At 46.9% G+C, this 26757-nt stretch overlaps 1 protein-coding gene across 1 annotated transcript in view; it reads right to left on the bottom strand.

Moving 5' to 3' along the window:
- LOC126485035 (pikachurin-like) overlaps positions 1-26757 on the bottom strand; it is a 779910-nt gene that overhangs the window by 34604 nt on the left and 718549 nt on the right. The window contains exons 12-13 of the mRNA XM_050108640.1: positions 22098-22326; positions 11847-12088 (exon numbers count right to left, since the gene is read on the bottom strand). Coding sequence (XP_049964597.1) covers positions 11847-12088; positions 22098-22326 — 471 coding nt within the window. The remainder of the gene's footprint in view (positions 1-11846; positions 12089-22097; positions 22327-26757) is intronic.

Below are 26757 nucleotides of genomic sequence, written 5' to 3'. Positions count from 1 at the left end.
CAGTCACCAAGGATTCACGAAATATGTTTCTTTTGGTACACAACTAGTTCCTTATTCGTACTATGTGAAAAGTGCTGTGCTGCTCCGGTCGCAGGTTCGAATCCTGCCTCGAGCATGGGTGTGTGTGATGTCCTTAGATTAGTTAGGTGTAAGTAGTTCTAAGTGTAGGGGACTGATGACCTCAGATGTTAAGTTTCATAGTGCTCAGAACCATTTGAACCAATTTTGAAGAGTTCTGTGGACAGGGGATCTCAAATTAGTTCCACATTCTTAGACTTCTAAAAGACTTTTGATTTCGTTCCTCACAAGTGGTCTCTAACCCAGTTGCGTGGAACTAGGGTGTCGTCGCAGTTGTACGACTGGATTTGTAATTTACTCTCCAGAAGCTCACAGTATGTAGGAATCGACGGAAATTGATATCCGGCGTTCCCCAAGTAAGTGTTACAGGCCTTCTGTTGTTCCGTATCTGTATAAACAGTTTAGGAGATAATCTGAGTAGCAGTCTTTGACTTTTTGCAGATGATACCGTCAGTTAGCGTCTTGTAAAGTCATCGGAAGATCAAAACCAACTGCAAAATGATTTATACATGACATCTGAATGGTGCAAAAAGTGGAAATTGACTTTAAATAATGAAAAGTGTAAAGTCAGAAACGTAAGTACAAAAAGAAAGAATTTCGATTAAACGACAAATCACATAAAATTACAGGTTCCCAGAATGAGAATTTCACTTTGCAACGGAGGGGGAGCTGACATGAAACTAGGGAGGCAGGTTAAAACTGTGTATCAGACTGAGACTCGAACTCGGGACCTTTGTCCTCGCGGGCAAGGGCTTTATGGACTGAGCTACCCAAGCACGACTTAGCTCCCTCCTCACAGCTTTAATTCTTCCAGTACCTCGTCTCCTACCCTTCAAACTTCACAGAAGCTCTTCTACGAAATTTGCAGAACTAACACTTGTTTCTTACAGGACAGGTCGTGAGTAGTGCTTCGGTAGCTCAGTCGGTCGAGCACTCTCCCGCGAAAGACGGAGGTCCTGGATTCGAGTCTACAGCCGACACACAGTTTTAATCTGCCAGGAAGTTTCAGTATATTGATTCATCAAGTCACCTAGATACCTAGGAATTGCAGTTTAAAGAGACTGCTTGAACTACGGTTGTTCGTCCTGTGATAGAGTACAGATGTGCTATATGGTATCGTTACCACATATGTTACACGGAGGGCATCGAAAAAGTTCATAGAAGGATGCCAATCATTAAAAGAAAGGAGCTTTTCGTTAAGGCGAGGTCTTTCCACGAAGTTTCAATAACTAAATTTCTCCTCTGAATGTGAAAATATTTCATTGTTGCGAACCTGCTTAGGGTGATCAAGAAGAAGACATATCAGTGACGTTATTTAAATGTATCGAGAGCAACGACGAAATAGCAACAACTGTGCCGTTTTTTATCTTTGGGTGTGGAGAGTGTCTGTCGCGTTGCGAGTACAGAGGAGGCATAGCAGTTTGAGTTGAAAGAGTGCGGAAGTGTTTATTGGGCGCTCTCGCAGATACTGGGTGGAGCTATGATCACGCCAGTGAAGACGCGCATAGTTCGTTAACTGTCGAGTAATGAGAGCGCGGTAGGAATGGACAGGAAGCTGCTATTCTAGCTATTGCCTGTCCGATAATTATCCGTGGCTCTGGAGCGACTCGCGGTTCTCATACAGCAGCAGCAGCAACAGCACTAGCGGCAGCTCAGCACTGTCGTCGGCTACGTTCCTCGTCGTCCGCACAGCTACAGCATCATAAGACTGTTAAATGAGACACTATAAACTTACTTAGGCATTACCCAGTGACAATTATTTCATAAAGTATGACTACCTTGAATAATAATCTGCAATAGTTAAAACTTGTAGAGCACCTGTGTTGTCACTGTCCTCAGACATTATTACCAAGCAGGGTCCCTTTCCTTTCCATGCAAAGACAGAATAAAAGTGTCTGCACATGTATCAGGTCAAGTAATGTTTGACATCGGTCCTTTCAGTGAGGAATGTGTACCAGGTGTCTGGATCATTGCTGCATTAAAATTAATAAGTACGCAGTCACTTTAAGGTTGTTTGTAATGGTTTTATACTATCAGGCTATGTATTAACTTATAACTTATGTTGAGTCCGCCCCCGGTAGCTGAGTGGCCAGTCTGCCGCCGGCAGTGCTGCGAGGCGGACACGCGCCAGAGCGCTGCGGGCGAGGCGCGCACGGTGTGTTTGTGTTTACTTCGGCCGCTGTAAGTGCCGTTTTCCTTCTAGACCACCATGGCGCACAACTATCGGAAGAAGACATTACGTTTCAACTTTTGTTCCGACTTCGCCCGACCCAAGGCCCTGGAGGTAGAACGATTTATACGCGATGAAGTTAAAATACCACCAACGGATGTAATTGGTATCTACTTGTCCATAGTTAGCAGTACCGTCTACGTGAAAATGATCAACGATGCGGCGTGCGACAAGGTGCTTCAAGAGGAAAACGTGGACTGCGCTTCTGTCATTCCGACGGCAACGTCGGACCCGTTACCGTCGAACACGCAGGTCTCGGCACACGGACGATAAGGATCTTCGAACTGCCGTTCGAACTACCTGCAGACGTCGTCACCGAGGCGCTCGGTCCCTATGGCAACGTTCTGGAACATTTTGCCGAACGATGGGTCCAATTTCAGACCTATCCAGTTTTAAACGGTGTTAGACAGGTCCGCATCGAGTTGCAGAAACACGTGCCTTCCTATCTACGTATCGGAGGCTGCCGTGCCATTATAATGTACGACAGCCAACCTCGGACCTGTTCCGGTTGCGGGAAAGAAGGTCACCTACGGTCTGAATGCATTCAACGACGTGTCGCGCAGCTCCCGTTGTCGGAAGCGTCCCTCACACCCACGATGACCGCCCTACCGGTCACTTACGCAGCGGCTCTTGCCACGTCTACAGTTTCGTCCAGTCCGTCGCCCGGTCCTTCCGATCGGCACGTCCCACCGTCCCAGTCACCAACGGACGGTACAGACGTCCCACCTGACAACCTTGCCGCCGAACAGGCTCCCGCACCGGACGCTGAGGAGACCAGTACATCTTCACAACACCTGTTTGACAATTTCATTGTACCCACCGACGCCTTCGAACCAGGTCGACGCTCCTCCTTGCCGTCGTCCGACACTGAGGAACACGTGCGCAAACAACGCTCGCCACGTAGGCGCAAACGCCGTCGCCGTTCACCCACGGACTCTCAGAGCGTTGCCACCCGCGACGACGAAGACGACAGCCAAGCAGCCGACATTTCCACGCAGAGGTCAGCGGACAACTTTCACGATGAACAAGACGTTTCGCAGGACGGGACCACTATGGAGGTCGCCACGCACAATGTAACGATCGGTGCGCCGGTTGAGACGCCTGTCTCCCCGCCGACAACTCCAGATCTCTCTCACCACGACGCAATTCCCATGGACATTGGACAGACCCACGGCACAGGAGCATGGGCCGACGACATTGAGGAAGGTACGCCCCCTCCTCCGGATGAGTTACCTCCGCCGGACGAGGCTGCCTGTTAACATCAAAAGCGAGGCATTGCAGCTGATGGGACGGGACTTCCTGTCGGTGCCCTCCTCTTACTTCCCTTGGTGATGGTAGATGCGCGTCCACCACCACTGAAACAAACATACCGGTTTGCCACACTGAACATCAACATGATCGGCACTGCACCCAAGCTGCAACTCCTATGAGACATGCTTCGGGCCTCCGACGTCGACGTCGCCCTTCTTCAGGAAGTACGCGTTGCCACACTACCACCAGTCTACGGCTACGACTCATACACGTCCACATGTGATCAATCAGGGCGTGGAGTGGCTTTCTACATACGCGAAGGAATCCCACTCACGGACACGACAATCCTTCCCTGTGGAAGAGGCATGGCTGTTACCATCTTCGACACGCGCGTCATCAATATCTACGCTCCGTCTGGCTCCACGAACCGTCGGCAGCGGTCCACTTTCTTCGGACATGACGTGGCGCCCCTGTTTTCTGGACGCTATGATTGCCTTATCATGGGAGGCGATTTCAACTGTGTCCTCCATCCGCAGGACCAAGTACCTGGTTATTCGCCATGCCCGGCGCTGCTCACCTTAATCGAAGATTTTCATCTAGTGGACGTTTGGGAGAAAATTCATGGCAATACCCCCGGTTATACCCATTATACAGCACATTCTGCAAGCAGACTGGACCGGTTTTATGTCTCTGCTCACCTCGGCAATGAAGTCGCCCAAGCTGAACGATGGCCCCTTGCATTTTCGGACCATTGCGCTGTCATTTGCTCCCTGGCTCTGCCACCTCAGTCAGTGTGGCGCAGCAGAGGTTACTGGAAGCTTAATACCTCCCTCCTTAATGATCCACACTGCCGACAATGTATTGCCACTACATGGGCGTCTTGCGAAAGACGCCTTCCGCAGTACACATCCACGTTCCATTGGTGGCTCAAATGTGCCAAACCTGCGATCAGAAAGGCCTTCATACAATGTGGCAAGGAAGCAGCAGCATGGCATCGAGACACCACAAATTTTCACTACGCCGTCCTCCGTGAGCTCGATGCGCTCCCTCCATCACCCGACACCCACAGGGAACGACAACGTACTAAAGCTCGTCTCCTCTCTCTTCAACGTGCACGACTGCATGGTGTCGTGGTGCGTTCCCGACGACAAGACCTCCTCCACGACGAAACCCCATCCACAATCCATGCCGCGTCCGACCATAGTCGTCGACGTCGGATTTTCGTCCCCAACATCACGACCTCCGATGGTGTTCACCACACAACACAGGCGGCGGTCGTGTCCGCCTTTGCTGAACATTATCGCCAATTTTATGATGATGAACCGATGGCGACGCCCATTCCTGATGATCTCCGTCCTTCCCCTGATCGGACCCTCACCGTAGCGGAGTCAACGTCCATGATGTCTGCAATCACCGCAGAAGAGGTGGTAGATGCGATCAACAAAGGGGCCAAGAACAAATCACCCGGACCAGATGGTCTCCCAGTGGCGTTTTACCGGGCGTTCACCACGTTAATGCTTCCTCGCTGGACGGAAATGATTCAGGAACTCTTTACTCCGTCCTTCCCAATTCCACCTGAATTCGTCACTGGCATTCTTCTACCTGTGCCTAAACCGAAGGGAGGGTCTCATGTCTCTGCATATCGCCCCCTTACACTACTGAATGCAGACTATAAAATCTATGCACGCCTCTTAGCAGCGCGCATACGCACCGTCTTACCTACGGTCCTTTCACCTGAGCAGACTGCACGTGGTTGTGGGGCCACCTTACAAACAGCCCTAGGAGAATGCCGTGACCTCATTGCACTGGCGTCGGTTTGTCGCCTTCGTGCAGCACTGGTATCCGTCGATTTCACGAGTGCCTTTGATCGCGTTCGACACCCATTCCTCCTCATGGTGGCGACACGTATGGGGTTCCCATTGCTTTTTGTCGATGCCATTCGCCGGTTACTCCTTCCCGCGGTCTCGATGGTACAAGTCAATGGGAGGCTTGTGGGGCCGATTCCTATACGCCGCTCTGTGCGTCAAGGATGCCCTATGTCTACTTTACTATATGCCATTGCACTTGAGCCCCTCATCACTGGATTTACCTCTAGACTGCAGGGCCTCACTTTGCGTGACCACACCTTTCACTGTAGGGCTTATGCGGACGATCTCCTCTTTCTCACCTGCTCCTCCACGGAACTCAATGACGCCATCCAATGGATCCACCAGTATGGACGTCTTTCTGGTAGCATTCTTAATGTCCATAAATCGACTATGATGCACATTGGGCGCGGCCTCCCGGCTATGGTGCCGACCCCACTCCCAGTTAGTGCTACCCTTCGTTACTTGGGTATCGAATTTACGAGCTCCACACACCGCACAGTGGCCCTGGCTTACCGGCGGCTTTTGCAGTCGATTCGGCACCATGTCCGCGGTCAAGTGCACCGTAACTTAAACCAACTCCAACGTGTGTCCTATGTCAACATCTATGTCGCCCCTAAACTGGTACACGTCGCCCAGATCCTCCCAATGCCGTTACTCCTTGGCCGCCGCATCCAATCAGCCTTTGGATATTTCGTGTCAGCAGGGGCACTTTTCAAAGTCCGCTACAACACTCTATCACTGCCTCCTGCAAAAGGTGGCCTCGGACTCATCAACGTGCGGGCACGCTCTTCTGCACTCTTTGTCCACACTCTGTTGCGGCACTGGCAGGGGCCGGTCCCGTCTTTAACACGCAGTCTCTTAGATATCCTCCGACCAGCTTCTCTCGATCCACCGATCAATGTGGCACCTATTTCTCCATTATTGTACTACGTCGCCAATTGTTTCATAGAACTCAGCTACGTTCGGGCCGATCTTCCAGTCACCCGTCCTCCCCGTACAAAAGATTATTATCGTTTGTTTATGCTGTCCAACCCTTGCGACCCCATGGTGCTACAGCATCCTGACATTAACTGGCGCACGGTTTGGGGGTGTGTGCATGCACCCTTTTTACCGTCGTCTGTGTCTGCACTCTGGTATGTTTTAGTCTATGGAAAATTCCCGACTAATAGTCGACTTTATCGCATAGGACTGGCCTCCTCCCCACTCTGCCCTGACTGTCAGCTCGAAGACACCGACGAGCACCGTCTTACGTGCCCCCTGAAACAAAACGTATGGCTCCTCATCCAACGAATCGTGGGCTTTTACCTCCGTGCCCCGCCAACGACGGTAACCCCGGATTTCCTGTTGTTGCCCCAGGCATTTCACTACCCTCTTGCTAAGCACCATACCCTAATCTGGTTTCGAGGACAGGCTTTAGAATATCTCTTTCGGAGTGGTCCGCATACAGTCCTTGACTTCTGGTACAAAGTTGTGGCCGCACATAGCACCCTCACCCGAAAACCATCTTACCGACAAACTTTTGCCGGTTATCTCCGCAGCGTCTTCCTTGACCCCCCTCAAAGTTGGGGTGTACCATGCCTACCTGTCACATGATGCAACACCCTTATCCACGTTCTCATGCATCGACCAAAAACAAACACAATTTTTTTTTTAAAAAAAAGGAAGTGGACAGAATGTGTTATATTTTGTTGTATTTAATGTTTTTCTTTTTTGATATTTTTTTGTTTAACTAACAGTCATTTGTATATTTTTAAATGGTACCTTGAAGAACTCTTGCATAGTGAGTATATATGTACTTTTAGTTTGTTCAATACAAATTTTTAAACAAAAACAAAAACGAAAAAAAAAAAACAAAAAAAAAAAAGGAAAACAGGATATGTTCTAATTTGTTGTATTTCATGTTATTCTAATAATTTGTTTACCTAACACTCATTTGTATATGTTTAACTGGTACCTTGAAGAACTTTTGCTTTGTGTATTATATATGTACTCTCCGTTTGTTCAAAAAAAAAAAAAAAAAAAAAAAAGTGGTCAGCGTGACAGGCTGTCAATCCTAAGGGTCCGGGTTCGATTCCCGGCGGGGTCGGATATTTTCACCGCTCTGGGACTGAGTGTTGTGTTGCCCTAATCATCATCATTTCATCCTCATCGACGCGCAGGCCGCCGAAGTGGCGTCAACTCGAAAGACCTGCACCAGGCGAACGGTCTACCCGACGGGAGGCCCTAGCCACACGACATTTCATTTCAACTTATGTTGATATTGGTGTACACAAAAGCTTCATGTGTGTACCATCATTTAAGACTGATCATGCATTTCAGCGTTCAGTCTGGAGCACAGTCCCCCTTATAACATTCCTCCATGATCCCCTATTCAGTGCTAACATTGGTGCCTCTTCTGATGTTAAGCCTATTACTTCTAAATTATTCTTAACCGAATCCAGGTACCTTCTCCTTGGTCCGCCCCAACTCCTCCTACCCTCTACTGCTGAACCCATAAGTCTCTTGGGTAACCTTGCTTCTCCCATGCGTGTAACATGACCCCACCATCTAAGCCTGACTGTTACATCAATGGAGTTCATTCCCAGTTTTTCTTTGATTTCATCGTTGTGGACACCCTCCTGCCATTGTTCCCATCTACTAGTACCTGCAATCATATCCGTAACCTCAACCTTATTGATAAGGTAACCTGAATCCACCCAGCTTTCGCTCCCATACAACAAAGTTGGTCGAAAGATTGAACGGTGCACAGGTAGCTTAGTCTTGGTACTGACTTCCTTCTTGCAGAAGAGAGTAGATCGTAGCTGAGCGCTCACTGCATTAGCTTTGTTACACCTCGCTTCCAGTTCTGTCACTATGTTGCCATCCTGTGAGAATATGCATCCTAAGTACTTGAAACCGTCCACCTGTTCTAACTTTGTTCCTCCTATTTGGCACTCAATCCGTTTATCTCTCTTTTCCACTGACATTACTTTCGTTTTGGAGATGCCAATCTTCATATCATAGTCCTTACATTTCTGATCTAGCTCTGAAATATTACTTTGCAAACTTTCAATCGAATCTGCCATCACAACTAAGTAATCCGCACATGCGAGACTCCTTATTTTGTGTTCACATATCTTAATCTCGCCCAACCAGTCTATTGTTTTCAAGATATGATGCATAAATAATATGAACATCAGTGGAGACCGGTTGCAGCCTTGTCTTACTCCTGAAACTACTCTGAATAATGAACTCAATTTACCGTCAACTATAACTGCTGCCTGACTATCTATGTAAAGACTTTTAATTGCTTACAAAAGTTTGCCTCCTATTCCATAATCTCGTAGAACACGCAATAACTTTCTCCTAGGAACCCGGTCATATGCCTTTTCTAGATCTATAAAGCATAGATACAATATCAATGTGTAATTATGGGAAAATTAGATCCATTTATTTCTGCATACTGATCAAGTGATGGCTACCACAAACCGAAACTGGTAATCCTATGAAATTTTAATTGTGTTCATGAATCTTATTGGAATACTGTCATCCGTAAATATAGCCCGCCGGCACTAATAGTTTGCAAATGAGACACTGGCCGCGAAATGCCCTTCGTTGGCAGAACGAACGGGTGTCAGACTCTCTGGCGGAATGTACGTCTGTAGTGAGGCAGTGTCGTATCGAAACTTGAAACGCGTTATGCGGCGAGTCGCAACTCTTATGCTAATGCTATACCTTTTATGCGATGTCAGCTTAATACAGTAAAAACAGTGTGCAATAAGGTTTACAGGCGTCTGTAGCATCCTATAATAATTTTGAAGTTCTACGGTCCGCAGTGGTAGTCATGAACTGTTGTCGAGAAATGTAAAGCAGTATTTGGAAACTCCATTAACATTAACGGACTGGACTGTACCTCTGACGTAGAAACATTTAACTAACAGCGTGGCTGTGTTATTTCAAATCTGTATTTCGGTGATAGATTACAAAAATATCCGGGGTTTAAATTGTCGTTTATGAATGATTAATTATACGCCCTGGCCACAAACATGATTTTAGCTGTATAATGAAACTAATCGTTCTTAAACGAACTGATCAGCTGGTTAATTTAGCACCCCGTAGAGCGTAAAGTGCAGCGCAGCTAGCTTGCCATACAGAAAAACGAGCCACACCAAGACAGATTTCGCGCGCCGTGTCAACGACAGTGGCTGGGCACCGGAGAGGCTGGGTGTGGATTCTAGGCAATTTCCCATGCTCATTTAGGAAAATTCTGGGCCGGTCCCCACTTTCCACCTGAAAATGTACGCCATGCAATCAGATAAAACATGAGGCCACAGAATGAATTTACACGAATCACGGACAGGGGACGTACGGGACTTCCCTTCCGCTTGTAATAGATTACTGCGGCTACGGCAAGGGCATCAGGCAGCAAAGTTAAAATAACATAAATTTGACCTTGTCCTAAACGCGGTTAACGCAAACTAAAAGAAGAATAATAACTGCAATTGGTTCATTTCATTGAAAGTTTTTCAGAATATGCTGAAATGAATTTTTGAAGTCGTGGTACATCATTAGGAAATTCGTCCTACTGCATGTGTACTCACCAGTTTCAGCTGCAATCTAGGTAGTGAATGCAGCCGGTGTTCCATTGAAAGGTGAGCCACGTGCAAACTGTGTGTTTGGCTACGGCTGTACATTAAGTAACAGCAAAGCTTTCTTCTCTGAAAACGGTAAACAAACTACACTTTTTGTCTAGTTAACAGCAAAGATAATTTTGAACACGAGGAAGAACTCTTCAGGAAATGTGAAAGTCTGCTACGTGATAAAAAAAATGGGTGAGGAACAATCCACAGCAGCTGTTCTCCGAAGTTATTTAGAGGATAAAAGAATACGAGAGATAAAAAAGAAATCTGAAAAATTGCGATCCACTAATAAATTTTATGTAAGTAGGTAGGCTTCCAAAACCGGTCCTAACCTGAAGACAATCCTTTCGCAAGTTTGGTGGCGCATTTATGAAACATTAATACAACCAGGTCCGCCCCGATAGCTGAGTGGTCAGCGCGGCGGTCTGTCACGCCAAGGGGCCTGGGTTCGATTCCCGGCTTGGTCGGAGATATTCTCTTCTCAGCGACTGGGTGTTGTGTTGCACTCATTATCATTTCATTATCACTAGTGAAAGGCATCGGGAAACCACCGCTGGAATCACTTCCCTAGACGTTCATGCGGTGGACCTCTCTGACGAGGCTCCCCCCATGACAAGACCTGCCGTAAGGCAGAACACAAACTTTAAATCTTAATACAACCAGAAACCTGACGTTTCAAGTGTCTGTCCAGAGGAGCAACTTGTATAAAAATTATTAATTACAGACATTTAAGTAAGTTTAAATAATAACACGTTCCTGTCTCAAAATAAACAACTTTTTTTCGCTAATACGAAACACTCTTTCCGGAATAAATCTTTCACTACTTAGCGGCAGCGGATGGTGCGCTGTATTGAAGCTTGCTGGTAGGTTTAATATGTGTGCCACACCAGCAGTAAGATTTTACGAGTTATAGTCTTTAATGCAATTAGTGAATAAGTAACACTTCATACCAATTTAAATCCGTTCTCCCCACTCATTTACCTACAAACCTCCCTCCCTCGTTATTTTGCGCGACCTGCACGCACCGTCGCTACTCTAGTACGCCGGTCCCGCGTTATTTTGAGCGAGCTCTACGCACCGCCGCTATTCTAGTACGCCGATCCCACGTTATTTTGCGCGAGCTTCGGGCGTCGCCGCTACTCTAGTACGCCGGTCCCGCGTTATTTTGAGCGAGCTCTACGCACCACCGCTATTCTAGTACGCCGATCCCACGTTATTTTGCTTGAGCTGCGCGTGTCGCCGCTACTCTAGTACGCCGGTCCCGTGTTATTTTGTGCGAGATGTACGCACCGCCGCTATTCTAGTACGCCGGTCTCACGTTATTTTGCGTGAGCTGCGGGCGTCGTCGCTTCTCTAGTACGCTGGTCTCGCGTTATTTTGCGCGAGATATGCGCACCGCCGCTATTCCAGTACGCCGGTCTCACGTTATTTTGCGCGAGATGTACGGTTGGTTGGTTGTTTCGGGGGAGGAGACCAGACAGCGAGGACATCGGTCTCATCGGATTAGGGAAGGACGGGGAAGGAAGTCGGCCGTGCCCTTTGAAAGGAACCATCCCGGAAATTGCCTGGAGCGATTTAGGGAAATCACGGAAAACCTAAATCAGGATAGCCGGACGCGGAATTGAACCGTCGTCCTCCCGAATGCGAGTCCAGTGTCTAACCACTGCGCCACCTCGCTTGGTCGAGATGTACGCACCGCCGCTATTCTAGTACGCCGGTCTCACGTTATTTTGCGCGAGCTGCGCGCGTCGTCGCTACTGTGGTACCCTGGTCCCGCGTTATTTTGCGCGAGATACTCACCGTCGTACTGTGTCGGCGTCGCCGAAGTGCAGGTAGCTAGTGCCGGAGAAGCGCGGCGCGGGGTTAGGGTCCCGCGGACGGCAGCGGCCGGGCGAGCAGTCGCAGGTGAAGCGCTCCCTGGCGGGCACGCAGCGCGCCGCTGGGCCGCAGGGCCGCGCAGAGCAGGGGTGCGCGCAGTTGGCGACGTTGACGCCGGCCAGCGCCGCCGCCACCACCGCCAGCGGCTGGTCGTTCAGCACCACCTGCCGGGCACAGTAGGGAAGGCCTGCACTCCTCCGAGCTCAGCCGTCGTCACATGGCACCACCAAGCAGCAGCACAGTGCGACCCAACAACAGGTGGGGGCTACCCATTGGATCTCGAAGTGCACTCTCCATATTTGTAGGTTGAAAACCACTGAAATTAATGTGACAGAGACTATTTGCCCTACGTAATTAATACGGATTGAGCCGTGTACGGCTCACGTTCATGCTGTTGGTTCTTTGCCATTTTTACATCGAGTGGCGTCTTGTTTCTTCCTTACTTACTGGCATAACCAAGTTGCTGGCTTGCCTCCTTGGGTGGCAGTAGCAGCGCTTATCGATACTAGTACTGTCGGACTACCTTTGGTGTGACCGGGTGGTGATGTGCGTGCTAGTGAGTCGGTTGGGACGGAGCAGCAAGCAAGCCTCTGTAGCACAAGATCAGACCGGGGCCACTGGCGGGGTGCACACCGTGTCGGAACGTGAGGAGCTAGCTGCGAGAGCGACTAGTTCGTTGCCCACCGAACCTGGACGCTGAAGTTGAGTGACCAATTGATCTGTTATGAAACCTCAACTATTGTGACATCTCTTCGTTCATTTGAAAGTTGTTGCCCCCTTGGCCGTTCGGGCTAGCAGCATCGTATGATGTGTTGGAGTCGGCGAAATCTTGCACCCGTCTTCCTATGTTGTCATTACTGATTAATTTGACTGTTATGTAACAGTAAAGTGCACCATCGTTATTTTCTTCCCTGTGGCCGTTAACACTCCAGCTACCTGCCATGGTCGTTAGCGTAGTTTGTAGGCAGTGTGCCTTTTCCTCGTCGTGCCGGCCAAAGTGGCCGTGCGGTTAAAGGCGCTGCAGTCTGGAACCGCAAGACCGCTGCGGTCGCAGGTTCGAATCCTGCCTCGGGCATAGATGTTTGTGATGTCCTTAGGTTAGTTAGGTTTAACTAGTTCTAAGTTCTAGGGGACTAATGACCTCAGCAGTTGAGTCCCATAGTGCTCAGAGCCATTTTTTTCCCCTTTTCCTCGTCGTGTTGTTGCTGTCCAGCACGGCGTGTAATTCGAGCCTTTTAATTTGTTTGGTTCATATTTGCTTAGAGTGGTTATTGTTGCCGTGGCTGTTTGTAGACGCCAGTTGCTGGAGGCGTAGTGCCATTCGTATTCTCGTCCTCGGCCGATATTCGCCATCACTGTGCCGTTGGTCGGATGGAAGGGAATTGATTAAACTGTTGGTCAGTCCTTGGGACGTCCATAGTTTGGGTTGCCATCAGATTACCTAACTTCAATCCTTGGCTGCCTGTCTCACCTCACCTTACGTTTGAGCTACCTTCCCAGGCCGATCCTTGAACACTTCTCAGCATCACTTGTTCTGTTTGTATTAAATTGTGATTTTTATTGTAGTTGAAGTATTGTGTGCGGCCTTTGGCCGTGTATTAATTTAGTTTCTTTAAATTTTACATAAAAGCCTTCAGCCGTGTTAAATTAAAACCTAAGCCATTAGTGGTTCCATGTGTTATGTGTGGACTTCAGCCGAGGATTTCGTGAACACCTTAATAAGGCCTTCAGCCATCTCTATTCTCTAAAGGAAATTTTTTTATAAGAAGCAAGGAGGTTATTCTAAATTATTTATCTGACTTGTTGTTCAGACCTTCAGCCGTTGTTTCAGATTTGTTTGTGGCATTCAGCGGTGCAATTAGTTAATCAGGTTTTAGCCATGCTGTTGTAAGTTTAAAAATAAATTTTCTTGCTAAGAAAAATTGTTTATTAATGTGCCTTAATTAAAGTCGTCCTTCAGAGATGTAGTGTAGGTCTTCAGCTGTTAACTGTTTTCACTGCATGTTTTTTTTAATTTTTTAAATTTTACCTTCTATTTTTAATTGCTTTTGATTTCTAAGCCAGGTCTTCGGCCGTTCTTGTGTTTGCTGTGTGGTTTTTGGCCATCAGCCCAGAAAGCATCTCAAGTTTTCTTCAACTAGGCCTTCAGACGTATTGTTTAGTGTGATATTTTAAGCCAATGTGTAAATAGGTGGTACTTAGAAAATTAAGTTGCGTGTTTGATTGTGCAACTCACAGTAACTGTTTACGGCCACATTCACAACCTTAACCTTATCCTGTGCGCTCTCTGACAACCTACCAATCAGGTTTCACTGATCGATTCGTGAAGTATTCTCTGTTTTGGAAGTTATCTTTGCTGTCAACGTTAACACTTAAAGAACGAGACCGGCGACAAACTCACTCGGGTACTGGCCCAGAGCCATAGACGCCATATATACTTAATTATCTGTTGTACAATGATATAATTTTGCAGGTACGTTCAGTAGAATGAGGGGCTGTTAACAGGTAACAACACATTTTTTTTCTGAAAACAGGTTGGTTTTATTCAGGATTCCAATATACTACATTATTCCCCACTCCTTTTGCTACAAAACCCTATTTTTCTATGTAACGCGCGCTCAGTCCGACGGCCTTATGCCACCTCTTAGAGTGTCTGTATTCTCACGTGGTATTACTTCACACTTCGACGTCCGAGCCAACATCTTGCTCCATTCATTAGCTTCCTCACTATCCACGTACTGTTTCTTGTGGAGCGCATCCTGGAATGGGCCAAACCGACGGAAGTCGGAAGGTGTGCGATCTGGGTTGTAGGGTTAATGAGAAAAAATACTCCAATCAAGTTCTGTGGACACCTCTCGGGTACGCAGACGTCTGCGAAATGTTGCTTTGTCATGGAGAAGTAGAAGTTGGCTTACATTTTTGTGATGACGTACACGCTGAAATAGTTTCTTCAATAACCTGACGGCAGTACAACACATTTCGGGGCTGATCGTTACTGCATAAAGGAGGACAACCCCTTCAGAGTCCGAGCAGACGTCGCCTTGACTTCACCGGCAGTGGGTGTGGCTTTGAACCCTTTCTTTGGAAGAGACTGTCATGGCTTTACTCCTTGGATTGCCGTTGCTTTCGGTTTGAAGTGATGAACCCATGTGTAATTGCCTGTAACCCTTTTCGACAAAAAATGTCACGGTCAGCCTCGCAACACGCAAGCAATTCCGCACGGACGGTCCTATATTGCTCTTTTTGGTCTTCTGTTGGGTGTAGATGAACTCAGGGGGCTCACAGTTTTGAATACCGCAACTGGTGGAAGAGACTGCCAGCACTCCCAAAAAAGACGTCCAGTGGAGCAGCGAGGTGTTTGACTGCGATCCATCGATCACCTCGAATGAGAGCGTCCGCACGTTACAGCATTGCAGGAGTTGTAGCTCCGTGCAGCCGGCCGGCATGCAAGAGACTGGACACGTTTACGCGACCTTGTTGCGATGATGACAGACGCCGCGCCCAACACCTCAAGGTACTGTTCATTGCCAGGACGCTGAAGACATTCTCCAAGCTCCTGTGAATATCTGTGATGCTCTGGTTTTGCGCCATAGGAAATCAGTGACATCTCTCTGCTTGGAACGCACCTATGTTACAGACGTCATTTTGAAGGATACGTATAGCGGCGCTACCTATCAGAAATTCTTGAAGCTACGGGGGGGGGGGGGGGGGGGGGGGGTAAAGCGGGACTATTCCACCATGTGCCATAACAAATTACACATTTTTCTAACAGAAACTGGCTGAGGAAAAAAAGGATTCATTTAGTTGCTGAACGGCCCTAGTGTACGTGGATACTGTCGGCAAATTTGTTGCGAACAGAGTAAAGCAATAACTTATATCGTCATGCCCCTGAGGGTTCCGCCTCGAAAGTGTTAAATTACGTCGTATTTCGTTACTAAATTTATTACTGCAAGTACAAAATATACACTATATGATCAAAAGTATCCGGATACGCCCAAAAACATACTTTTTCATATCATGTGCATTTTGCTGCCACCTACTGCCAAGCACCCCATGTCAGGGACTTCAATCGTAATTAGACATCGTGAGAGACCAGTATGGGGCTCTCCGTGGAACTCACAGACTTCGAACGTGGTCAGGTGACGGGGTGTCACTTATGTCGTACGTCTGTACGCGAGATTTTCACACTCCTAAACATCCCTAGGTCCACTGTTTCCAATGTGATAGTGAAGTGGAAACGTGAAGGGACACGTGCAGCTCAAAAGCGTACTGGACGACCTCTTCTGTGGACTGACAGAGACCACCGACAGCTGAAGAGGGTCGCAATGTGTAATAGGCAAACATCTATCTAGACCAGGAATTCCAAACTGTATCAGGATCCACTGCAAGTGCTTCGACAGTTAGGCGGGGGGTGAGAAAACTATGATTTCATGGTCGAGCGGCTGGTCATAAGCCACACATCACGTCCATAAACGCCAAACGTCGCCACGCTTGGTGTAGGGAGTGTAAACATTGGACGATTGAACAATGAAAAATGTTGTGTGGAGTGACGAATCACGGTACATAACGTGGCGGGCAATCCGATGGCAGGGTGTGGGTATTGCGAATACCTGGTGAACGTCATCTGCCAACGTGTGTAGTGCCAACAGTAAAATTCGTAGGTGGTGGTGTTATAGTGTGGTCGTGTTTTTCATGGAGGGGGCTTGCACTTGTTGTTTTGAGTGGTTGTTGTTTTGAGTGGCACTATCACAGCCCAGGCCTACAATGGTGTTTTAAGCAGCACCTCGTTTCCCAACTTTGGATTTACGTATTTATTTTGATTTTTCTAAATCTTCCTTTCATTCATCCTGTGTATGTGTTCCTCCCATTCATGCTTTCTCATATAAGTACCCACTCATTAAGGGAGTCCACTTTACATCATTTTCTAATGCTTTCGCTTCTGTCTGAACCTCTCGCTGTGTTTTCCGAAAGTCTCTTTGTTTCTGATGTCTCCGATCAAGTCTCAGACGAGTATGTCGTAATTGCTCTCAGTACTGTTTTCTACACCCATTCCTTTGCATAATTTCCTTTGCGCTTCCAAATAGTATCGTTGAAACACATATAAATTTGTAAATAATAGATTTCAGCTATCAGTCGTCCTTCTCAAATTTTATTGGCAGATCTAGATTTCAGCTAGAAACTAGCCATCCTCAATGCACTATCATTTTTGCTCAATGCATGTAATGCCTGTTGGTCGGGGTCGGGCTTCATTCACAGTTCATTGAATACTTACTGAACTGTGAATGAAGCCCGACCAACAGGAATTCCATGCATTGATCAAAAATGATAGTGCACTGAGAATGGAAGGTTTCTAACTGAAATCTAGATCTGCCAACAAAATTTCAAAAGGACGACTGATAGCTGAAATCTATAATTTACAAGTCAATAACAGTCGCTGCGTGCGACAGCCTCTCAATGGAGGGTAACCTATGAATTTGTTTCTTTTGCTACTTGTTCTCTAACTCCCTTTTCGACATTTCCACTGCTGGACAGTTCCAAAAGTAATTCCACAAATAACATTAAGTCATCATTGTCTGACTGACCCAGTGACTTTCCAGACCCACAAATACATTAAATCATAAAATATTTTCAGCATACTGATATAATAACGATGAAATTTTTAATTCTTGTGGCCATTGCCTCATTAAATAACTCACTAACAACAGTACTACTAATAAACAGAAAAGCGGTAAACAGAAACGGTACACAACGAAACAAGGCAGGAAGGCTGACAAAGGACTGCATCAGTGATACAAATTTGTTGCTAATGATGAACAGCAGGGACTAGTGGCAGGTGAAAGGAACGACTTTTGCCCATCGTCTACAGACGTTAAAGTAACCTCTGGCGTACCACAGGGGAGTGTTATGGGACCATTGCTTTTCACAATATATATAATACAGAATACAGAAATACAAGTCGCTAAGGAATGAAATAAATAGGAAGCGCAGGGAAGCTAAGACGAAATGGCTGCAGGAAAAATGTGAAGACATCGAAAAAGATATGATTGTCGGAAGGAGAGACTCAGCATACAGGAAAGTCAAAACATCCTTTGGTGACATTAAAAGCAACGGTGGTAACATTAAGAGTGCAACGGGAATTCCACTGTTAAATGCAGAGGAGAGAGCAGATAGGTGGAAAGAATACATTGAAAGCCTCTATGAGGGTGAAGATTTGTCTGATGTGATAGAAGAAGAAACAGGAGTCGATTTAGAAGAGACAGGGGATCCAGTATTAGAATCGGAATTTAAAAGAGATTTGGAGGACTTATGGTCAAATAAGGCAGAAGGATAGATACCATTCCTACAGAATTTCTAAAATCATTGGGGGAAGTGGCAACAAAACGACTATTCACGTTGGTGTGTAGAATATATTAGTCTGGCGATATACCATCTGACTTTCGGAAAAGCATCACCCACACAATTCCGAAGACGGCAAGAGCTGACAAGTGCGAGAATTATCGCACAATCAGCTTAACAGCTCATGCATCGAAGCTGCTCACAACAATAATATACAGAAGAATGGAAAAGAAAATTGAGAATGCGCTAGGTGACGATGTTTGGTTTTAGGAAAAGTAAAGGGACGAGAGAGGCAATTCTGACGTTACAGGTAATAATGGAAGCAAGGCTAAAGAAAAATGAAGACACTTTCATAGGATTTGCCGACCTGGAAAAAGCGTTCGACAATATAAAATGGTGCAAGCTGTTCGAGATCCTGAAAAAAGTAGGGGTAAGCTATAGGGAGAGACGGGTCATATACAATATGTACAACAACCAAGAGGGACTAATAAGAGTGGACGATCAAGAACGAAGTGCTCGTATTAAGAAGGGTGTAAGACAAGGCTGCAGCCTTTCGCCCCTACTCTTCAATCTGTACTTCGAGGAAGCAATGATGGAATTAAAAGAAAGGTTCAGGAGTGGAATTAAAATACAAGGTGAAAGGATATCAATGATACGATTCGCTGATGACATTGCTATCCTGAGTGAAAGTGAAGAAGAATTAAATGATCTGCTGAACGGAATCAACAGTCTAATGAGTACACAGTATGGTCTGAGAGTAAAGGTAATGAGAAGTAGTAGAAATTAGAACAGCGAGAAACTTAACATCAGGATTGATGGTCACGAAGTCAATGAAGTTAAGGAATTCTGCTACCTAGGCAGTAAAATAACCAATGACGGACGGACCAAAGAGGACATCAAAAGCAGACTCGCTATGGCAAAAAAGGCATTTCTGGCCAAGAGAAGTCTACTAATATCAAATACCGGCCTTAATTTGAGGAAGAAATTTCTGAGGACGTACGTCTGGAGTACAGCATTGTATGGTAGTGAAACATGGACTGTGGGAAAACCGGAACAGGAGAGAATCGAAGCATTTGAGATGTGGTGCTATAGACGAATGTTGAAAATTAGGCGGACTGATAAGGTAAGGAATGAGGAGGTTCTACGCAGAATCGGAGAGGAAAGGAATACGTGGAAAACACTGATTAGGAGAAGAGACAGGATGATAGGACATCTGCTAAGACATGAGGGAATGACTTCCATGGTACTAGAGGGAACTGTAGAGGGGAAAAACTGTAGAGGAACACAGAGATTGGAATACGTCAAGCAAATAATTGAGGACGTAGTTTGCAAGTGCTGCTCTGAGATGAAGAGGTTAGCACGGGAAAGGAATTCGTGGCGGGCCGCATCAAACCAGTCAGTAGACTGATGACAAATATATATACATATATATATATATATATATATATATATATATATATATATATTATATGTATATGTGTCCTAGTAGATAGTGTCGGAAGTTCCATGCGGCTTTTCGAGGATGACGCTGTACTATACAGAGAAGTTGCAGCATTAGAAAATTGTAGCAAAATGCAGGAAGATCTGCGGCGGATAGGCACTTGGTGCAGGGAGTGGCAACTGACCCTTAACATAGACAAATGTAATGTATTGCGAATGCATAGAAAGAAGGATCCTTTATTGTATGATACATGATAGCGGAACAAACACTGGTAGCAGTTACGTCTGTAAAATATCTGGGAGTATGTTGAAGTGGAATGGTCATATAAAATTAGTTGTTGGTAATGCGGGTGCTAGGTTGAGATTCATTGGGAGAGTCCTTATAAAATGTAGTCCATCAACAAAGGAGGTGGCTTACAAAACACTCGTTCGACCTATACTTGAGTATTGCTCATTAGTGTGGGATCCGTACCAGGTTGGGTTGACAGAGCAGATAGAGAAGATAGAAACAAGAGCGGCGCGGTTCGTCACAGGGTTATTTGGTAACCGTGATAGCGTTACGGAGATGTTTAGCAAACTCAAGTGTCAGACTCTGCAAGACAGGCGCTCTGCATCGCGGTGTAGCTTGCTGTCCAGGTTTCGAGAGGGTGCGTTTCTGGATGAGGTATTGAATATATTGCTTCCCCCTACTTATACCTCCCGAGGAGATCACGAATATTAAGTTAGGGAGATTCGAGCGCGCACGAGGTCTTTCCGTCAATCGTTCTTCCCGCGAACCATATGCAACTGGAACAGGAAAGGGAGGTAATGACACTGGCACGTAAAGTGCCCTCCGCCACACACCGTTGGGTGCCTTGCGGAGTATAAATGTAGATGTAGATGTGGATCACCCGGCTCTACTCGCAGGCGTTCTTCAGATCTGCCTGCCATACTCAGTGTTCGCTCTACTGAGTGTCCTATTGGCCCAGGTGTTGACAGATGTGAAAATTACCGAACTATCAGTTTAATAAGTCACAGCTGCAAAATACTAACGTGAATTCTTTACAGACGAATGGAAAAACTGGTAGAAGTCGACCTTGGGGATGATCAGTTTGGATTCCGTAGAAATGTTGGAACACGTGAGGCAATACTGACCTTACGACTTATCTTAGAAGATAGATTAAGGAAAGGCAAACCTACCTTTCTAGCATTTGTAGACTAAGAGAAAGATTTTGACAACGTTGACTGGAATACTCTCTTTCAAATTATAAAGGTCGCAGGGGTAAAATACAGGTAGCGAAAGGCTGTTTACAGTTTGTACAGAAACCAGATGGCAGTTATAAGAGTCGAGGGGCACGAAAGGGACGCAGTGGTTGGGAAGGGAGTGAGACAGGGCTGTAGACTTCCCCGATGTTATTCAATCTGTATATTGAGCAGGCAGTAAAGGAAACAATAGAAAAATTCGGAGTAGGTATTAAAATCCATGGAGAAGAAATAAAATCTTCGAGGATCACCGATGGCATTGTAAATCTGTCAAAGACAGCAATGAACTTGGAAGAGCAGTTGAACGGAATGGAGAGTGTCTTGAAAGGAGGATATCAGATGAACATCAACAAAAGCAAAACGAGGATAATGGAATGTAGTCGAATTAAGGCGGGTGATCCTGAGGGAATTGGATTAGGAAATGAGACACTTAAAATAGTAAAGGAGTTTTGCTATTTCGGGAGCAAAGTAACTGATGACGGTCGAAGTAGAGAGGATATAAAATGTAGACTGGCAATGGAAAGGAAAGCGTTTCTGAAGAAGAGAAATTTGTGAACATCAAGTATAGATTTAAGTGTCAGGAAGTCGTTTCTGAAAGTGTTTGTATGGAGTGTAGTCATGCATGGAAGTGAAACATGGACGATAAATAGTTTGGACAAGAAGAGAATAGAAGCTTTCGAAATGTGGTGCCACAGAAGAATGCTGAAGATTAGATGGGTAGATCACAGAACTAATGAGGAGGTATTGAACAGAATTGGGGAGACGAGGAGTTTGTGGCACAACTTGACAAGAAGAAGGGACCGGTTGGTAGGACATGTTCTGAGGCATCAGGGGATCACAAATTTAGCATTAGAGGGCAGCGTGGAAGGTAAAAATCGTAGAGGTAGACCTAGAGATGAATAAACTAAGCAGATTAAGAAGGATGTTGGTTGCAGTATGTACTGGGGGATGAAGAAGTTTGCACAGGATAGAGTAGCATGGAGAGCTGCATCAGACCAGTCTCAGGACTGAAGACCACAACAACAACAACATTGGCCCATTACGTAGAGGGTGAGATGATGTGCATTCTGGTCAATCATAGTGTCACAAATTTGTCAAAAAATGACATGTGCGAAGTCGCGTAACGCTAGCAAGCTTTGTGGCGGCGATGCTCACCTTCTGGATGCAGCCGACGAACGAGGTGCGCACCTTGACCTTGGGCGAGACCATGTCGAAGTTGGGCACGCCGCCGATGTAGAGGTTCTGCGGCAGCGTCATCTGCGTGAAGGCGCCGGGCGCCGTGGCCTGCGTTGGCGGCCGGTCGTCCACCTGGAGGACCGCCAGCCGGCCCGTCCGCGACACCACCGCCTCGTGCCACTGGCCCAGCGACAGCGGCGCCCCGCTCCTGCCCGACACACAGTGCGCTGCTGCAGTAATGGTTAGCCGGACACTTGACACGTTATGTAGCCAGTAAATAGCTGGCGGTGCCGCATTACCACTGCGCAACACAACTAAAGGATCACTTTTTCCAGACCCCGTACTTGTCTCCCATTCGGACGTATAAGTTTCAAATTTGGCTCTAAGTTGCCAATAATCTGTGAGGTGACAACGGCCTTGCACCTTCATGAATCCATTTAACGTGACACTTACGGTTTTGTTGGAGTAATACTCTAAATTACGGTGTAGGAAACGGTGTAGGAAATCTATGTTTAAACGCATTGGCACGCAAGAATTCCGCGATTTCGTAATTATAAGATTTTGCGGAAAGGCAGTACGCGAGACAGAGCTCGGCTACTTCCCCGCCTAGCCCCCGAAGGTCACGGCCTAACGGTATGAATGGTGAACTTGGGGATTTCTGTAATCCGTTTACAGAGGCCACAGCAGTCTCCAACCTCTGAAGGACGTACGGTTGCAGGCGTTCAAGTGTTTACCAAAACAGAGCAGTGGATAGCTGGACAGGCTTTGCTGTGAGTGCTCTCGCCTGTGTCCCACTAATTTTACGCCTTCGAGTAGCTCGAGTGGGGCAGGCCAGGAGTTCCAAATAACAAACTTTCAATGCAAGAATCTGTGTTCGCTATGACGGGGAATCTTTCCGGGAAAATCTCGAGTGGTCTCTTGGGAGAAAACTTCCAGTAAAGGTGTTATTGCCCGCAGCTGTGGTTCTTCATAGCCATGGAGGGCGGTGTTTACTTGTGTAATTTTGTAGAAATAAAAGAATGGTGAAAAAGAGTTCTGTTCCCAGGCCGTGAATTGGTCGGCACTGGCAAACTGGGTATTTTGACAGCTTCTAGTGAAGTGATTCGCTCGGTAAAAGTAGAGGGGAGAAAACAAAGGTGAAGAGCGATTTTGCTGGACTCTCGGTAAGGGTCTTCCGTTCTGAGCTCTCGTACTGAGAAGAGGTTAGCCAAGTCGAGTCCCATCTTGGTCTTTCGTTCTGAGTGGACGTTAGCCGCGCCAGCTCTTTGCTGCCGGGAAGATCGTTGCAAATAGAGAAGTTTATGGACAGCGGTCTGTTGGCCGAGTAGTGTAGGAGTGTACTTTCCGAGACGCCACACGCCAACTGCACAGCCGCGCCGTCGCCGTCGGAGACCGCCGCTGCAACAGGAACATTACGGTGAGATCGCTCCCGCTTCGGCCTGTGTTAGGAGTAACGTTAAATAGTTGGATCACGTGCAGTTGCTGTACCCACAGAAGTTTCGCGATACTTTGGGGTGTAGTGGTTCTTCGTATTTTACGTTTTGTGTCGATGTCAGCCGGTCAGCCAAGTTATAAGAGATCGCGTTTTGGACCAATTTTAACACAGTTCACTGCCAATGCCAGTCAGGAGGATAATTTGTAAATTGTTCATTGTGTTTTATTCAGCATTGATCTGAAGTTTCTAATAAAAGTATTGTGATTCAGTAGAGCCTTTACTTTCAGTAGTTGATCCTGAATTCACCGTTTTGCTTTATTTTATTTTTCTGTATGTGTTTGATGTCACTGAACACCCTATGTGTTCGTGATCGTTCATGTTTGGAAGTAAAACCAGGTGTGTAAATCTAGCGTTATCCATTTTTGCATACAGTTCCACTCCCAATTTCTCTGTAAGTTGTTTGTCAGGGGCGAACACACGCAAAAAGCGGACAAACAATGGGTGGGGTGTTGCAAATCTTCCTCTATGATATACTTATATGGATATGGTGTCTGTTCTTTCGGACATGTCTGAAAGAACAGACACCATATCCGAATAAGTATATAGTTCTGGCAATACCGACCATGACCTTCCTCTTCTGTGCGGATGCACACATATTACCCCAACTCTTACGGGACTTGGTAAGAAAGTCTTCCACGAGTAATGAGTGTGCTGGGTAGGGATACTACGAATGCAGTGTGTGGACATATAAGGTGAGAATGTGGGTCTTGCGGGAGGCTTGCGCGAGATAGTCCCTGCGGTCGCACTATCCTCTGTGCCCTCGATGGCTCAGATGGATGGAGCGTCTGCCATGTAGGCAGCAGATCCAGGGTCCGAGACCCGGTCGGGGCACACGTTTTCACCCGTCCCTGTTAATATACACTACTGGCCATTAAAATTTCTACACCAAGAAGAAATGCAGATGATAAACAGGTATTCATTGGACAAATATATTATACTAGAACTGACATGTGATTACATTTTCACGCAATTTGGGTGCATAGATCCTGAGAAATCAGTACCCAGAACAACCACCTCTGGCCGTAATAACGGCCTTGATACGCCTGGGCATTGAGTCAAACAGAGCTTGGATGGCGTGTACAGGTACAGCTGCCCATGCAGCTTCAACACGATACCACAGTTCATCAAGAGTAGTGACTGGCGTATTGTGACGAGCCAGTTGCTCGGCCAGCATTGACCAGGCGATTTCAGTTGGTGAGAGATTTGGAGAATGTGCTGGCCAGGGCAGCAGTCGAAAATTTCCTGTATCCAGAAAGGCCCGTACAGGACCTGCAACATGCGGTCGTGCATTATCCTCTTGAAATGTACGGTTACGCAGGGATCGAATGATGGGTAGAGCCACGGGTCGTAACACATCTGAAATGTAACGTCCACTGTTCAAAGTGCGGTCAGTGCGAACAAGGGGTGACCGAGACGTGTAACCAATGGCACCCCATACCATCACGTCACCGTATGGCGATGACGAATACACGCTTCCAGTGTGCGTTCACCGCGATGTCGCCAAACACGGATGCGACCATCATGATGCTGTAAACAGAACCTGGATTCATCCGAAAAAATGACGTTTTGTCATTCGTGCACCCAGGTTCGTCGTTGAGCACACCATCGCTGGCGCTCCGGTCTATGATGCAGCGTCAAGGGTAACCGCAGCCATGGTCTCCTAGCTGATAGTCCATGCAGCTGCAAACGTCGTGGAACTGTTCGTGCATATGGTTGTTGTCTTGCAAACGTCCCCATCTGTTGACTCAGGGATCGAGACGTGGCTGCACGATCGGTTACAGACATGCGGATAAGATGCCTGTTATCTCGACTGCTAGTGATACGAGGCCGTTGCGATCCAGCACGGCATTCCGTATTACCCTCCTGAACCCACCGATTCCATATGCTGCTAACAGTCATTGGTTCTCGACCAACGCGAGCAGCAATGTCGCGATACGATAAACCGCAATCGCGATAGTCTACAATCCGACCTTTATCAAAGTCGGAAACGCGATGGTACGGATTTCTCCGCCTTACACGATGCATCACAACAACGTTTCACCAGGCAACGCCGGTCAACTGCTGTTTGTGTATGAGAAATCGGTTGGAAACTTTCCTCATGTCAGCACGTTGTAGGTGTCGCCACTGGCGCCAACCTTGTGTGAGTGCTCTGAAAAGCTAATCATTTGCATATCACAGCATCTTCTTCCTGTCGGTTAAAGTTCCTAGCTGTAGCACGTCATCTTCGTGGTGTAGCAATTTTAATGGCCAGTAGTGTATATCAACGCCCTTCAGCAACTGAAGGTATTAATATATAATTCTAATTCCTCTGTAATGGTGCAAAGGCATGGAACCCTGCGACGTGACTCTCCAGCGTTGTGACGGTTCAGACAGAAAGGTATCGTCAAATACGAAGAAAAAGGTCACCGCTCACACACATTTTGCTCTCGAAAACGACTGTTTCAGTACAGTGAGCAACAGGACGAGGTTCTTGTCATCTTTCGAATTCGTTGTCGCCCCCTGGGTTTTCCATCCTCACTCTAAGCATCCTGTGGACGTTATCTGAACACTGTGGAGTGGAGTGCGATGGCAAATTTTGCTTTGCTCCACAAGGTAGAACCGCTCGGGATCGTTCAAAACCTTTTGATGAAATCTGAACGTGAGCCGAGGCAGTGAAGTCGTTTTATGCTTTTTCAGCGCTTCTGTTTCCCGCCCTCCTGCGATGTGGTCATAGGGTGGGTGCCGAGGGTGGGGAGTGTGTGCTGCGTTATGATGTGGGCGAATAGAACGGAAAACGCTCCCTCTAAGACCCTCGGTTCGGCAACACCCTAGCTGCCACACACGCACCTATACTTAGCACTCTAAAAATGTACACGTCGGATACTACGACGCCGCGCGGGATTAGCCGAGCGGTCTCAGGCACTGCAGTCATACTGTGCGACTGGTCCCGGCGAAGGTTCGAGTCCTCCTTAACTTAGCAGTTAAGTCCCATAAGACTTCACCCACATTTGAACATTTTTGACACTACGACATCAATTTTGCACGAGGGCTATTCGGAAAGTAACGTCTGATCGGTCGAGAAATGAAAACAGCACTCAAAATCCGATGAAGCTTTGCATAGATGCGTTGGACACTGTCTCTAGTAAGCCCATCGATCCCTTCACA

Source organism: Schistocerca serialis, chromosome 6 (assembly GCF_023864345.2).
Source record: "Schistocerca serialis cubense isolate TAMUIC-IGC-003099 chromosome 6, iqSchSeri2.2, whole genome shotgun sequence".
Lineage (NCBI taxonomy): Eukaryota > Metazoa > Arthropoda > Insecta > Orthoptera > Acrididae > Schistocerca > Schistocerca serialis.
The sequence above is the reverse complement of the archived record's forward strand: the minus strand, read 5'-3'. Positions and strand labels throughout refer to the sequence as shown.